Source organism: Cucurbita pepo, chromosome 10 (genome assembly GCF_057944985.1).
Source record: "Cucurbita pepo subsp. pepo isolate OVF chromosome 10, ASM5794498v1, whole genome shotgun sequence".
NCBI lineage: Eukaryota > Viridiplantae > Streptophyta > Magnoliopsida > Cucurbitales > Cucurbitaceae > Cucurbita > Cucurbita pepo.
This window is the reverse complement of record NC_141807.1, coordinates 5,048,877-5,064,401: the sequence shown is the minus strand read 5'-3', so window position 1 is coordinate 5,064,401 and position 15,525 is coordinate 5,048,877. Positions and strand designations below refer to the sequence as shown.

The 15,525-nt window shown below is 37.7% G+C and overlaps 1 protein-coding gene and 1 long non-coding RNA gene across 6 annotated transcripts; both read left to right on the top strand.

Annotated features, from left to right (window-relative positions):
* The first annotated feature begins 1,105 nt into the window (after positions 1-1,105).
* Positions 1,106-7,319, top strand: LOC147790484 (uncharacterized). 5 transcript variants are annotated; one of them, XR_015422584.1, is made up of 4 exons: positions 1,132-1,731; positions 3,413-3,654; positions 4,119-4,343; positions 6,230-7,319. It is a non-coding gene; the product is annotated as an uncharacterized LOC147790484 (long non-coding RNA). The 5 variants fall into 5 exon arrangements; XR_015422583.1 differs by lacking the exon at positions 4,119-4,343 and having other exon boundaries at positions 1,137-1,712; XR_015422582.1 differs by lacking the exon at positions 4,119-4,343 and having other exon boundaries at positions 1,137-1,731.
* Positions 7,320-10,258: 2,939 nt separating this feature from the next.
* On the top strand, positions 10,259-14,237 carry LOC111803299 (protein NRT1/ PTR FAMILY 5.6). Its single transcript, XM_023687637.2, has 5 exons — positions 10,259-10,450; positions 10,538-10,755; positions 10,837-11,393; positions 12,158-12,587; positions 13,637-14,237. Exons 1-5 carry the CDS (start codon positions 10,309-10,311, stop codon positions 14,081-14,083), a joined length of 1,794 nt encoding a protein of 597 aa, XP_023543405.1. The 5' UTR covers positions 10,259-10,308; the 3' UTR covers positions 14,084-14,237.
* The last annotated feature ends 1,288 nt before the right edge of the window (positions 14,238-15,525 follow it).

Here is a 15,525-nt window from a genome sequence, read left to right as displayed (position 1 = left end):
ACTCACTACAATGGGAGTAAGATTCGGATTACGTTGTTGATCGAATATCTCAAGGCAAGAACATTGTTTGAGATTCGAATCACTCCACAAGTAAGATCGATCAGTATAGCTTGAATGATTCTTGTTGATCAAATATCTCAACGCAAGAACACTTGTTTGAGATTTGAATCACTTCACAAGTAAGATTGATCATGTCGAGCTTGAATGATTATACATGCAACCTAAACTACGTAGAATTACAAAGAAACTTAGTCATTGGCCAAAGAAAGCACAAAGGCTCCTTCTACTGTATTTTTCAAATTTCGTTAGGCTTTATATATCCTCAAAATGAAACTATGAAAGACATCCTAAGGGTTTAACATTCTGGCCATAATTAACTATTATGTAATTGTAACTTAAAGTAAATAAAAAATCTTAAAATACATGAATGAAATACAATTACTCTAAATTATAATCCACCCAAAATTTATAGCATGAAACTTTCTTATTCGATGTGATATGAATTGAAATATCTTTTTGATAATTTTAACAATATTTTCTTCACACATTTATTGAAATATATTGTATGATTGATGTTTCTTAGTTCATATCAAATATTCTGGGACTTTTTTTATTTTTATTTTGTTTAAATTATAGTGAAGGAATGAAACTCCGTTTATTTATACTTTACAGTATCTCTCTTTGATTTCTTCTCTCTTCCATTTTAACTCATGATTCAACCATTTCTTAAATCTGACAGTGACTTATTTTATATAAATTAAAATTTAAACCTGTTTAAGCTGAATTATTTTATTTTATTTATTAGAAATAAACTTGTCATTAAATTTTAATAAAATTTTAAAACGATAATAAATCAAATTTGTTTATTTATTTATTTTTTTTTTTTTTTGGAACCGATAGAATTCGAATATGAATTAGAAAAACAGATTAAAAAAAATTATAATGAAGCAAAGTTAATTTTTAAAAACATAAACATAAAAATAAAAATAGAATGAGGATTAAATGATATTTTAATAATAATTTTTTTAAAAAATTATTATTTTTAATTTAAAAAATATTATCAAAATAGTAAAAGCCCATTGGCCCCTTTGCATTACGGGCTTTTCAGTACTATGGTATCGAAGACGTCCATAGGGCCCATAAAATCCTACCCGCCACCCGTTGCCGCCATCACTGCAACTGTGAATATCTCAACGGCGACTCTTCCTCCACCGTTTCTTCATCACTGCGGCTGTGAAAACCATTATTGCCACTTCATTTCTTCAGCTCCAAAGTTCCCGCAAATAAATGTCGATTCTCCCAATTCCTCTTGCAATTCCGAGCCCACTTCGTTCGCCATTATTCTCTCTCTCAGTCTCTGGCTGGTTCAAACCACCTCTCTTACTTTCCCAATCGAATTCCGATCGCTTCTTAGGCTACAACCCTGATTCGAATGGGCGTAGATCCAAGAAAGATAAGCAGCTGCTTAAGGCTTGGCTGTGCCGCGAACGCCAGATATATGAGATGCGTTAGCGGGCTGAGTTTAAGACGGCTGTCTCCGAGCTGGAGAGGCCGTAGGAGACAGTTCCTAGGAGTCATTTCAGTGTGGCTATCATTTTGGCTGAAGGGGAAATTTCCAATTTGACTCTGGAGTAGAATTGCTGCAGTGAACTGGAAAGGCCACCATGATGAGTTTTTTGGCTGATCATTGTCTCATAGGCTGGTTAGCTGAGGTAGATGCTACTTTTCAAAGTACGTATGTTATACATTCTTGAGCATATCCTGTTTACATGTGTAGTTTTTGAGATGACTGAGAAATACTTTATTTTCATATCCCCTTTAAATGTCTTGTATAATGCACTAGCTTAGTAACTCTTTTAGTTCTATCTATTTACTCTACAATTTCGTTACTAAGTGTGAGATCCCACATCGGTTGGGGAGGAGAATGAAACGGAGTTTATAAGAGTATAGAAACCTCTCCCTAGCTGAAATATTCTTTATAAGAGTGTAAAAGCTTCTCCCTTGCACCCTAGCAGACACGTTTTAAAAACTTTGAGGGGAAGCACGAAAGAGAAAGCCAAAAGAGACAATATCTGCTAGCGGTGAGTTTGGGGCGTTACAAATGGTATTAGAACTAGACACCGGACGATGTGCCAGTGAGGAAGCTGAAACCCGAAGGGGGTGGACACAAGGCGGTGTGCCATCTAGGAGGCTGAGCACCGAAGGAGGGTGGACACGAGGCGGTGCGCCAGCAAGGATGCTGAGTCTTGAAAGAGGGTGGACACGAGGCGGTGCGCCAGCAAGGATGCTGAGTCTTGAAGGGGGGTGGACACGAGGTAGTGTGCCAGCAAGGACGTTGGGCCCCGAAGGGGGGTGGATTAGGGGGTCCTACATCAATTAGAGAAGAGAACGAGTGCCAGTAAGGACGCTGGGCCCCGAAGGGGGGTGGATTGTGAGATCCTACATTGATTGGGGAGGAGAATGAAACATTCTTTATAAGTGCGTAGTGTTGAACACAACTCACTATGGGAAACACTCGCACACTTTATTAAGACCAATCGTTCGGGGGTGGATTGTGAGATCCCATATCGATTCGGGAGGAGAATGAAACATTCTTTATAAGTGCGTAGTGTTGAACACAACTCTCTGTGGGAAATACTCGCACACTTTATTAAGACGAATCGAGAAGCACACTTTATTAAGACCAATCGAGAAGAAATTTACAAAAATTCTTGTAGAAACTACTTTGTATTGCATGGGATTTCTTGGGATGATAAATACAGTCACTCATACAATGGTTGGGCTTAACTCTATTGGGCTAGTGATGATATTTTAACACGTAGGAACCTCTCCCTGGCAGATGCATTTTAAAAACCTTAAGAGGAAGCCTAAAAGGAAAAGCCCAAAGAGAACAAACCTCTCCCTAGCAAATACATTTTAGAAATCTTGAGAGCAAGCCTGAAAGGAACAGCCCAAAGAGAACAGTGTAGCGCTACGGTGAGCTTGGGTTTGGGTTTGGGTTGTTACATTAAGAATGTTTGTTATAACTTTCATGTAGGCTGATGTTAGTTTAGTTAGATTCTCCTTTCATAAAAGCATAAAAAAAGTAGGAGAGATTTTATAACTGCAGAATGCTTCAACCATGAACGGACATGACATTCAACTTTTTGTGGCAATCAAGCTTAACAAGAGAATCCAAAAACTGATAGAAACAGTAAATGAGACATTCACCATGTAAAATTGTCGCAACAGTTTCAATGGTTTTCTATTAGACCTGTACCTGATTGATCGAACCATCTTACTGATAAGGCAAACCCGAAGTTATTTTATTGAATTCAGAATTTTTTATGCTCCCAAAATTTGTCTAAAAGCCTTTATCACAATCATCTAAACTTTGTTTAAACAAATGCTCATCAAATGCTCCTATCTTTAGCTTGTGTTGGAGCTCCAACCATCCAAATGCTCATCAAATGCTGTTTAGTGTTTACTCATGCCCGGCCAGTGCCCATGTATTTGCATATTTGTGGGTTTCTCTTTTCATGGCATTTTGGAAATTAGCAGCATGGCATGGACAGCCTTTCTGAAAGTACATCAACACTATCTAATAAGGAAGAAGGCATTTCCGACTTGGAGCCGCCAGTCAAAATTTGATTCTCTTTAGCAGTTTTTCTTGAGGTACCTTGGTTGCTCACATCTCTAAGTGGTTATTTTCTTCTTCATAGAATTCATCTTCTTTACCAGTAAATAATGATGTCTCAAATGATCAAGTCCGCCACTTAATTGTATTTTCTTTTCCTTTTTTATTTTCTATTGAATTCAACTTTTAAGTCTCAAGGACTTCATGAAGAATAATACAACTGTTATTATTGGGATTGGTAAAAGAGTGGGTTTGGCCTGATCTATGGATCTCAGATAATATTCTTGCTCAAAGTTTCCCAAGCTATTGAATACCTCAGTGTTGGAATGCTTAAAACAATGATTGATTACTGGATCTAAGAACAAATCTGATGATGAAGATTTAGAATGACTGATCCTTATGGATCTAGGGGTAAAAATAAAAACTGTACTCAAAATTTACGGACCAAAAAGGTATATTTTTTTTTTTTTTATTAAATGTTTCTTTCAATTTTATCTTTCAGGCCTTAACAGTTAACACTATGAAAAAATTCAAGGCTGATATCCAGACATGCTACTTCAACTAAATTGGTGTATGCAGATTATGTCTTGCACCCTTTATGAGTTTATGGCCCCAACCTTTCGGAGAAAAAGCTGAGATCCTTTGGTTTAATGTTATGTGAGCGACCTTTAGTTGTAGTGGCTGGAGAAGAAGAGAAGAATTCATGTATAGATTTTCAGGATTGGGGGTAAGTTTGGGCGTCTGTTGAAATCCAATTGTGTATGTCATAGAATCTGTACAAATGCTCTCTTATCATTCGCTCTGCTGGGTGATTGGAAATAACTTGAAGAATTTTTCTGAAGGAACTAAGCATGTGGGTGGGAGATATTTGGGACACCCACCAATACATTCTTCTTCTATGATCACTATCAATGGGAACGCGTTCTTATAATTCCTTAGGTTTTTGTATATTTCATTATTGGACATGAAACTCTACATTTCTTATCATGCGCAAATGGAGGAAAGAAGAAGAAGAAACAATATCATTTGAGCATTAAGGAGTATTATACAATTCAAGTCAACCACGATCCCATAGCTGACCCTAGGTCTATCCTCCAGGGATTCATATTGTGGACTCAGAAATGGATTGAATGCTGTCATACTTTGGATGTAAACAGGGCTTCTGGCTAGATACTTATTCCAAATCAATCTATTTTTTAGTCTTTCCCCTTCTTGGAGCATCATGTCCTGGACACCTTCTTGTGCATTTCCCTTTTGCTTCCTGTTATTGGTTTAATTATCTTGGAAGCTTTTGGTTGGTCTCTGACGCTCCCTAACAACAGTTTTGATCTCTATCTGTTTTGGTGGGTCGTCCTTTCACTGTGTCCAAAGGAGGTTTTGTGGCGGTGAAAGGAACAGTCAATTTTCAGTGATATCTCCTCTTCTTTTGATCGTTTCATGGACTCTGTTCTTTCTACTGCTTTGTTTTGTTGCACAAATAGGCATCCTTTTTAATCATTATAGTTTATCTCTTTTAGTCTCCAATTGGAGAGCTTTCTTGTAATTTACCAATAGCTGTTGGAGTTCTTGCTCCTTTATTTCACAAGTCAATGATATACTCACAAGTATATCAGATTACTTGGTTCTGACCTTGTGGTTGATATCTTAAAATTTAGAGCCCGAATTTCTTATAGTCAATCTTTGTAATTGAGTGCTAAGTAATGGATTGGTGGCGAAGTCACATTTGGTAGCTAGCAATCTCTTTATACCTTTAGTCATTTAATGGCCTCGCATCTATTGATTGACTTGTATTGATAATATTAATGGCGCACATATCTCATGCACTCTATGTCAAATAGACGTATAGGAACTCTAGCATGCTTAGCCTGATAAATTGGAGATATCATGTTCCACAGGGATGGAATGTCTTGACTGGACAAAATCGCTGTGCATTTGTTGATGGTTCATTTGTCTTCTTAGCCTAAGAAATATGTTCAATTGGTCCAATAAGATGAAGCCATAGTGCCTTTCATATTAACCAATAACCATCAAAATCCCTCCCATCTTCTGGTTTCCACATCCCTTCAATCTTCTGGTTTCCACATCCCTTCAATCTTCTGGTTTCCACATCTTTTACATAAAGTGTATTTGCATTGTGGGTTTTTGTGCATCTCTTCTTTAAGCCACTCGAGTTTATCTTAGTGGATTTTGGGTTCTGTCACAAAATGCCACTAGTGGTATTGTTAGATGAGAAATTTGCATGTTGCTAAATAGTTTTTGTCATTGGCTCTTGGTAAGAAGTTGACTTCTGCATAGGTGGGCGGCTATTTCAACCTTCTTGCTTGAGTAGGAAGAATCCATGGATCTCTTGGATAAAGAATAAGATATATTTATCCTGTTATCTCATGGATCTCTTGCATAAACAGCTCGAAAGTGTTTTTAGATGTCAAAAGCTCTCATGGCTTTCTAGGCATTGAAGATTGGTAAGAACTGGTTTATTGTGGAGTTTTATGATCTGTCTCGAAGATAAGGCACTAATCTGAAGCAGTAAACTCCCTTTTATTTGACAAAGATAGATTGTCCAGTTACCATTGTAATCACTTCTATTTAATGGATTACTCTGTTTCTTTACAGCATCGGCCTCCAGAAGGTTCAGAACCAGATTAGAGATTCCTTATCTTTCATTCGTGCTTAAAGCACCAGCAATCAAAGACCAACGCACGTTCCACAGAGACCCCAATCACAGTAAGTCATTATTATGGCATTGACTGACCAATCTTGGTTTGGATTACTTGGGATCACCATCTCTTTCTCCTACTTGGATAAGGTAAATTTGTTTTGAAGGGTCGTCTTCAACTATCAGAATGATTCAGACCCAAAAGTTTTTCTCTTTTGTGGGCCAGGCAGGTATGTTCTTCTGAAACTTTGTACTGTGACAGTCTAAGCCCACCGCTAGGCGATATTATCCTTTTTAGGCTTTCCCTCAAGGTTTTTAAAACGCGTTTGTTAGGGAGAGGTATCCACACCCTTATAAAGAATGCTTCGTTCCCCTCTCTAACTAACGTGGGATCTCACAATCTACTCCCTCAGCATTCTCGCTGGCACTCGAGCCTCTCTCCAATCGATGTGGAATCTCATAATCCACCCCCTTTGGGGGCCCAACGTTCTCGTTGATACACTGCTCGGTGTCCACCCCTTTGGTTGGAGAGGGGGGTAGATTATGAGATCCCACATTGGTTGGAGAATGGAACAAAACATTCCTTACAAGGGTGTGAAACCTCTCCCTAACAAACGCGTTTTAAAATCGTGAGGCCGACGGCGATACGTAACGGGCTAAAACGAACAGTATGTAGTTGTAGTAGGCTTGGATTGTTACATATTAAACTATTATGTGTTTAGGATAGGATCGTCTCCTCCACTTGGGAGGAAGAGTTCCAATCTTACTGATGATTGAGGGGACAACACAAGCCACAAGCCACTACCCCTTGTATTAGTTGATATGATATGGCCAAACTATGAACACTACACGTTCTTTAGCTCTAAAGATGATTCTGAGTCAGCTACCAATATATTGTCCTGTCGGTTTTTGTGGTGTTAATCCAAAGAATGCCTTTTTGGGGTTAATTATGAGCCATACGTTTATGCTAATTTGTTGTTTGTTTTGGTTTAATATTTTTCATTTAGATGGAAAAGGAATACCAATTAGGTGTCTCAAGATTATGGATTTTCTCTCTTTTTTCTTTTTCCTTTTTATCTTGTTGGATTTTGTCCTTAGAAAGTGAATGTTATTTGTGCTTAGCTACCAAATTATACTCCTCAAAACTACTCATTACGGTAAGAAATTGCTCGGAATTTTTACATGTTATGAGAAAAACAGAATCGTTATTACGAGCATTTTTACCATGATATTTGGAAGTCGCTATTAAAACACGATGAAAAGAACTCATCCTTAACTGGGAAAAGTTATATAACTAGTGGAAAACATTTAATTTCAACTTAAAGAATTCAAAAGTTAGGATCGTGGAAGTTTTTATATTAATTATTTATAAAGTTGGATGTCGGCGACGGCTAGAACCTACCTTATCATTCAAGTCTATCTCTTCTCCATAGCGTTCGTCATATACCATACGAACTTAGGTACCATTGAACTCAACTTGTTGGGTCTGATAAATAAAGTTGTACGCTTTTGTTACTTAGTATGAACTCGTGTACAATCATATTTATCACGAAACATAAAGTCAGCTTAGGTATGCAATTAGTTAGTACTCTTCAACACCAACTAAGTTGCATATGTGGGTAACTATAAATGTGTCCTCGCTATCAAACACGAGGGAAGCAACTTCAAGCTTGAACGAGTTAAGATAACGGTATCGTGAGACAAACATAGATGAGTCCTAGCTATTCAAAAGGTCTAAAGGAAGGCATGAAAAGAAGGAAAAAGAAGTGGAGGGTTTGGAGATAACGTTGTATCCTAACTCTTTGACTCAAGATTTGGAATATATTCCTGAAAACAAAAAGTGGGAAAGTTTTAGAAAGCAATTTAAATTTAGGAATGAATGGAAAATAAAATAAAATGTTAAGTGCAGGGAGAATCTGAGTGAGAATGATGGATTTGACCTCCATGAATCTCACACGCATTGCCAAACCCAAAACCAAAGCAGCTGCTGCAGCTGCTGCTGCTGCTGCTGCTGCTTGTTGCCTTTGATTGTTCCTTTTTCCAACAAAATGACAAATTTTCATGTCTCTGAAGTAGAGTTTTGCTGTTCTTCATCTTTCTCCCTTCTCTTTTGATCTCATTTCTTTTAGACAAGTAACAATAGTTCTTCATTTTGGGTGCATCTGATCTTGGCTTGAGAGCATTAGTGGTATCGCTAACACGCTACCACAAATTCTACGTGTTCTTCCTCATCATTAGAGTCTCAATGCTATTGCAAATTTTAAGGATATTCCGCTTATCTTCCCCATTTTGTCTCCGCAAATCTAACATTCGTAATGTTTAAAATTTAGATACATTAATCAACATATCTTTTAAGTTGATCCATGAACTATGGAGTACGTGTAACAAATACAGTCTAATCTCAATACTAATAAGTATTATCTTCTTTAGCCCATTATATATTATCGTTAGTTCCATGGTTTTAAAACGTTTATATTAGGGAGATGTTTTCACACACTTATAAGGAATGTTTCGTTCTCCTCTTCAATCGATGTGGGTTCTCATAATTCACCACCTTGATGGCCAAAAGTTTTGCTGGCACACCGTTCGTTTTCACTCGTTACATATCGTCGTCAGTCTTATAGTTTTAAAACGCGTCTGTTAAGAAGAAGTTTCCACACATTTATAAAGAATGTTTTGTTCCCATCTCTAACTGATATAGGATGTCAATCACAAGCGATCTAAAAAGATGATTATTATCCAAATACAAAATAGGTTTTAGAATTAAGTTGTTTAAGGCTGAGATTGAGTGATGATTGAATTTAAAGAAATTCAATTTGGGCTTGTTTTAATTATACATATAGATTTGACATTGTATCTATCATTATCATTCACTTGGAAGTCAACATATAATGCTCCACTAGAGGCTGCACAATAAAACCTCACACACTATTGAATTTGATCATATGGCTAAGCCATTAGGTGGGTGAGACAGGACATTTAAAGATCTTCTAAACCAAATTGATATCATATTGATATCATCTTTTAAGAGAGTGGTATGACCACAATCAAAAGTAATACCCACCTAATCTCTTCAACCTTACCCACTTAATCACTCCAAAAAAAAAATCACAGGAGAGTTCATATGACTTGATAACTCGAATTATCTAAACTACATTTTGATTGGGTTACACAATTTAGGTTGGGTTGAATTTTTAAAAAACCAATAATTCCCTTCAATTCACGGGTTATAATTTTTTTGGTTAAGTCAACTTCTAATACTAAAAAATATGATTACACTCGAATCCAACCAATTCAGTTTCTAAATGAGAATTAACGATCGAGCCAATTTTGGTTAATTTACTTTTTGTTCGAAAGTTGAAGCATGATTAAAGATGATATTGGATAATTGCATCATCCATCATATTATTAGAGGCAAAAACAATTTTTTTAAAAAAAATTAATCAACAAATTTAATGTCCATGATTATCCCATCTCATTAAACACAAGAACAGGGATTCCTTCTTTGTCCTTCTAGATTTCATAATTAATAAATTAATTAATAGACGATGGTGGGTGAAATAATTTTTTATTTATTCATATTCTATTAAAAATGTGACTAATTAAAAAAAAGTTATTAAACGAGTGAATGATTAAGGCAAAATTAAGGGCCAATTACATGGGAGACAGCTCTTAATTTATTAAATATTTTCAGTGGGTGAAAATGCTTCATTTTTTTTTTATTTTTTAAAGTTTCTTAATGGCTGATATGTTTGACTTCAATATTATATTTTAATTTTTATTATAAAAAAAAAAAAAATTCAACACAAAATTAAAAAATAAGGGGTAAATTAATTAACTTATACAATTTAGGTACCTTTTAATTTTAATAAATTTTGTATTTAATAGATTCGTAATTTTTAGAAAAAATAAGGGGTAAATTTGTAATTTAAAAAAGATTGGGGCTTATATAAGGAGTGGAAAGTGGAGCAAGTAGAGTCCAAGATATTGGGCGGTTGTTGTCCACATCCAACTTATTGGGAGAACTGACAACCAAATGTGTGAGATGTCGAAAAGCTTGGAGTGTGAAGCTAATGGCGGCGATCACAAATGGGTTGCTGATTCTTCTCTTGATTACAAAGGGAGGCTGCCTCTCCGAGCTTCCACCGGCGCTTGGAAAGCCTCTCTGTTCATCATCGGTAAAACGCACTACTTCTTCCTCTGTTCTTCACCGGTGGATCATTTTTTTTATTAATTATTAACAAAATTGGAATTTGGGATTGCAGCCATCGAGTTCGGTGAGAGGCTGAGCTATTTTGGGATCGCTTCGAGTTTGATTATATACCTAACCAAGGTGCTTCATCAAGAGCTGAAGACGGCGGCGAGGAGCGTCAATTACTGGGCCGGTGTCACCACTTTGATGCCTCTGCTCGGCGGCTTTCTCGCCGACGCTTACTTCGGCCGCTACGCCACCGTTCTCCTCTCCTCCGTTATCTACGTTTTGGTCGGTTTCATTTTCAATACCCCATTTGATTATTATTATTATTAATACCCAATTTTAAGATGTGAGTGATTGTTGAAACAGGGGTTGACTCTGTTAACCATGTCGGCGTTCGTTCCAAGTTTCAAACCCTGTGGAGGCGATGATCAGGTGTGCCCAGAGGCACGGAAGAGCCATGAGATCATCTTCTTCCTCGCAATTTACATGATCTCCATAGGAACTGGTGGGCACAAGCCATCTCTCGAGAGCTTCGGAGCCGACCAATTCGATGATGATCATTCGGAAGAACGGAAGAAAAAAATGTCTTATTTCAATTGGTGGAATTTCGGGCTCTGTTCTGGCCTGTTGTTTGGCGTTACCATCATTGTTTATATTCAGGATCATTTCGGGTGGGGAACTGCAGATGTCATTCTAACGGCGGTGCTGGTGGTTTCTGTCGTCATTTTTGTCGCCGGCCGCCCGTTTTATCGGTACCGAAAACCATCTGGAAGCCCCTTGACGCCGTTGTTGCAGGTTGTTGTGGCGGCTATTCGGAAGAGAAAGCTTCCACTCCCTTCCAATCCTTCTTTATTGCATGAATTTCCCAGGACAGCTAATAACGCCGCCCATGGAAGGTTCTTGTGCCACACCCAAAACCTCAAGTAAGCAATCAAATCAAAATATTATTTTTATTTAGTGTTTAAGATGGTTAGACGAACCCGACTCTTCACAATGATATGATATTATCCACTTTGAGCATAAGCTCTCGTGGCTTTGCTTTGGGTTTCCCCAAAATGCCTCGTAGCACTCGAGTTAGTATTCCTCACTTTATAAACCCATGATCATTGTCTAAATTAACAGTTGTGATGTGGGACTTTCATCGTCCAATAAACATAACCCATTAAGCTAATTTAAGAAATAGTCATGAAATTAAAAAGTATTTTTTTCTCAATTTTGTAGAGAGTCATGATTCCTAACCTGGTATGAGAGCTATGCTCTTCACTTAGCTGCGTTAATAGAATTCTCTAATGTCGAATAAAGAAGAGTCTCGAAGGTGTGGTCAAAAGTGGCTCACAAAGAAGAGTTTTGAAGTTGTAGTCAAAAGTGACTCCAAGTGTCGAACAAATTGTGTACTTTGTTTGAAAACTCTAGAGAAGGAGTCAAGCCTCGATTAAGGGTAGACTGTTCGAGGGCTCCATAGGTCTTAGGAAGGCTACTGTTCGAGGGAGGATTCCTTAGGTCTCAGTGGAGGATGAATACATCTTAATTGGTATGAAACATTTTGAGAAAGCCGAAAAAGATAATATCATATCGTTGTGGATAGATCTGATTTCTAATCCCGAGTAGAAATTAAGTAAAGAAAATTAAACCGAAATTTGAATGTCGTGAATATTATGCAATAACAAAATTGTTGATTGGGTAATAGATTTCTAGACAAAGCGGCGGTTTATGAAGACAAGGGGGGATCGGCGGAGAAGCAAAGTCCGTGGCGGCTAGCGACGGTGACGAAGGTGGAAGAAATGAAGCTAATATTGAACATGATACCCATTTGGTTGGCGACTCTGCCGTTCGGAGTGACCATAGCTCAAACCTCGACGTTCTTCATAAAACAAGCCGCCAACTTGAACCGGAAGATGGGCGACGGCTTGATCCTCCCGCCGACCACCATCTTCTGCCTGACTGCCATAGGAATGATCGTGTCCCTCACCATTTATGATAAGCTGTTGGTGCCCATGCTCCGACGAGCCACCGGCAACGAGAGAGGTATTAACATCCTCCAAAGAATAGGCATCGGAATGCTTTTTGTGATTGCTACAATGATCATTGCAGCCTTGGTTGAGCATAAGAGACTCCAGGTATTCTTAAACCATTTTTTACAACTTCTCCTACTTCAAAATTAACTCTTCATTTTTGTTCTAAAAAATTAAATATAACAATGTAATTTAGATTGATTTACGGGAGAATAAAACATTCTCATAAGACTCTACAACATTTTCCTAGTAAATGCGTTTTAAAACAGTGAGGGTGATACTGATACGTAATAGAGTAAAACGAACAAATAACTGCTAGTGGTAGGTTTAGTCTGTTATAAATAGTATCAGAATTAGTCACTGGGGCGGTATGCCAGCGAGGATGCTGGACACTGGTATCAAAGCTAGTCATCACACGATGTGCGAGAAAAGACACTGGGGCTAGTATCAGAGCTAGTCACCGAGCAGTGTGTTAGCGAGAATGCTAGGCCCCAAAAGGGTGGATTGTAAAATCTCATATCACTTAGGGAGTGGAACAGAGCATTCAACGACACCTAAGGTATCAGAGCTAGTCACCGAGCAGTGTACCAGCGAGAATGCTGGGCGCCCAAATGGGTGAATTGTAAAATCTCATATCGGTTGGGGAGGGGAACAGAGCATTCAATGATACGTAACCGGTATCAGAGCTAGTCACCGAGCGGTGCTTGGTCCCAAGGGATGGATATTGTTGGATGATGAAAGTCCAACGTCGGCTAATCTAGGAAATGATCATGGGTTTATAATGAAAGAATACTCTACCCATTGGTACGAGGTATTCTGGGAAAACCTAAACCAAAGCCATAAGAGTTTATACTCAAAGTGGACAATATCATATTATTGTTGAGAGTCGTGTTCAACTAACAGCCTTCATCCTCTCTAAAACCGTAGATGGCCTTGACAAAGGAGCTTATGCTCAAAGTGGACGTGTTCAACTAACAGCCTTCATCCTCTCTAAAACTGTAGACGGCCTTCGCAAAGGAGCTTATGTTCAAAGTGCACAATATAATTTAAACAAATTAAAAACTTTTTAAAGAAATAACACTAATTAAATTTGTAATTAAACCGAAGTTGTTGTGTAACAATGAATTACAAGGTTTTGCCCAATTTTGAACCAGGTGGTGGCCGGAAACCCAAAAACAGGCTCCCTAACAATGTCCGTATTCTGGTTAGCTCCACAGTTTCTGATCATCGGATTCGGCGACGGCTTCGCCATCGTCGGCCTCCAAGAGTACTTCTACGACCAAGTTCCCGATTCAATGAGAAGCCTCGGCATCGCATTTTACCTCAGCGTAATAGGGGCCGGAAGTTTTCTCAGCAGCTTGCTCATCACGGTGGTCGACGACATAACCAGGCGGACCGGTAAAAGCAGTTGGTTCGGCAAGGACCTCAACAGCAGCCGCCTCGACAAGTTCTACTGGCTCTTGGCCGCCGTCTCAGCCGCAAATCTCTGCGTCTATGTACTCATCGCTCGCCGCTACTCTTACAAGAACGTGCAGCGGCGCGTGTGCGTCGCCGATTCTAACGAAGATGAAGCGCGTGAAAATGGAGAGTCCATGGCTTAAGACTAATTGGGACGCGTTTTGGCGTGACTAATGGAGATTTTAGTGTATATTTTTAAGGGGTAAAATAGTAATTATGTATTTTAACAAAAATAAAGTTGCTATCTAATTATGTGTAACCATTTTTATTAGTAACGATAACTAAGGATCATCCTCCTCTACCTGTCTTTTAAAATCTATTTGTTCCACTATACAACCGATGTAAGATATCACAATCCACCCTTTTTAGCCCCTTAGTGTCCTCTTTGGCACGCCGCTCGGTATCATTTATAACAATGCAAACTCACTGTTAGTAAATATTGTCCATTTTTTGCCCGTTATATATCGTTGTCAGTCTCACGATTTTAAAATGTGTCTATTAGAGAGAGATTTACACCCGTTTATGTATACCAAACTTATAAATTTAGGACATAAAATTGAAATTTATTAAAACATATTAAAAAAAGAAAAGAGAGAGTGTGTGAAAAGGGTAGGCAGAAGTCAGTAAAAATACCAAATTGTCCTAAAGAAACGAGAATTTACCGCATTAAAAAAGGGTAGATTTGGTGGGTGAAGGCAGTAAATAGCCGCCAACAGTGACTGTGACATTAATTACGTGCATCATCAACCCCTGTCTGAATCCGCGATTCGAGGATTCATCGGACGGTTAAGGAACATAATTAAGGATACCCCTTCCTTAGCTAAGGGCACCGAGTCCCTTATTAATTGGGTAAAGTTGTCCTTCTTTTTCACCTACATTTACTCTCCCCATCATCCCATCACATGACGTCACTCCAAAGTACCTACCTTCTTTTTTTTTTTACCCCATGGTAACTTTATTTCCTTGTTCATTTCCCAATGTTCATTAGGGACCCAAAGGTATGATATTGACCCAAATCATATGTGAGTTGAAACTCTCTCTAAATACTTAATATGATTTGGGTTTGAGAAAGATTAGAATTTGATAATCGGGTCGAGGGATAATATAATATTGAAAAGTTAAAAGTTATATCAAAATAATTTAGTCGGTCCCGTGCGCATGATTTTGTCTCGTCCATTCCAACAATCTCTTGTAACCTAACGGCTCTAGGTCAAACCCAATACAAGCTTGTTGACCAAACAATAAATTGCCAGATCATACCAACTAAGTCTAATGGATTACCCTCCTAATATGTTAGATCTTACATATAGAGGAAAACGAAACATTTTTTATTTTATTATTGATTTGTAACACGAACATTAATTAATTTTCTATAAATAAAAAAATATCTAAATTACTTATTCTGAAACATAAAACTAGATATTTTGATAGAACGAAAATATTCTAAAATAATTATAACAAAAATTAGAATAATATTATTGAAAGGTTAAAGTTAAATAAATAAACAAAAACAATAGAATATTAAAAAGTCTTAAGGCCAAATAGGAATAAAGCATACAATATGATTCATTCCTAGAGAAAGCAT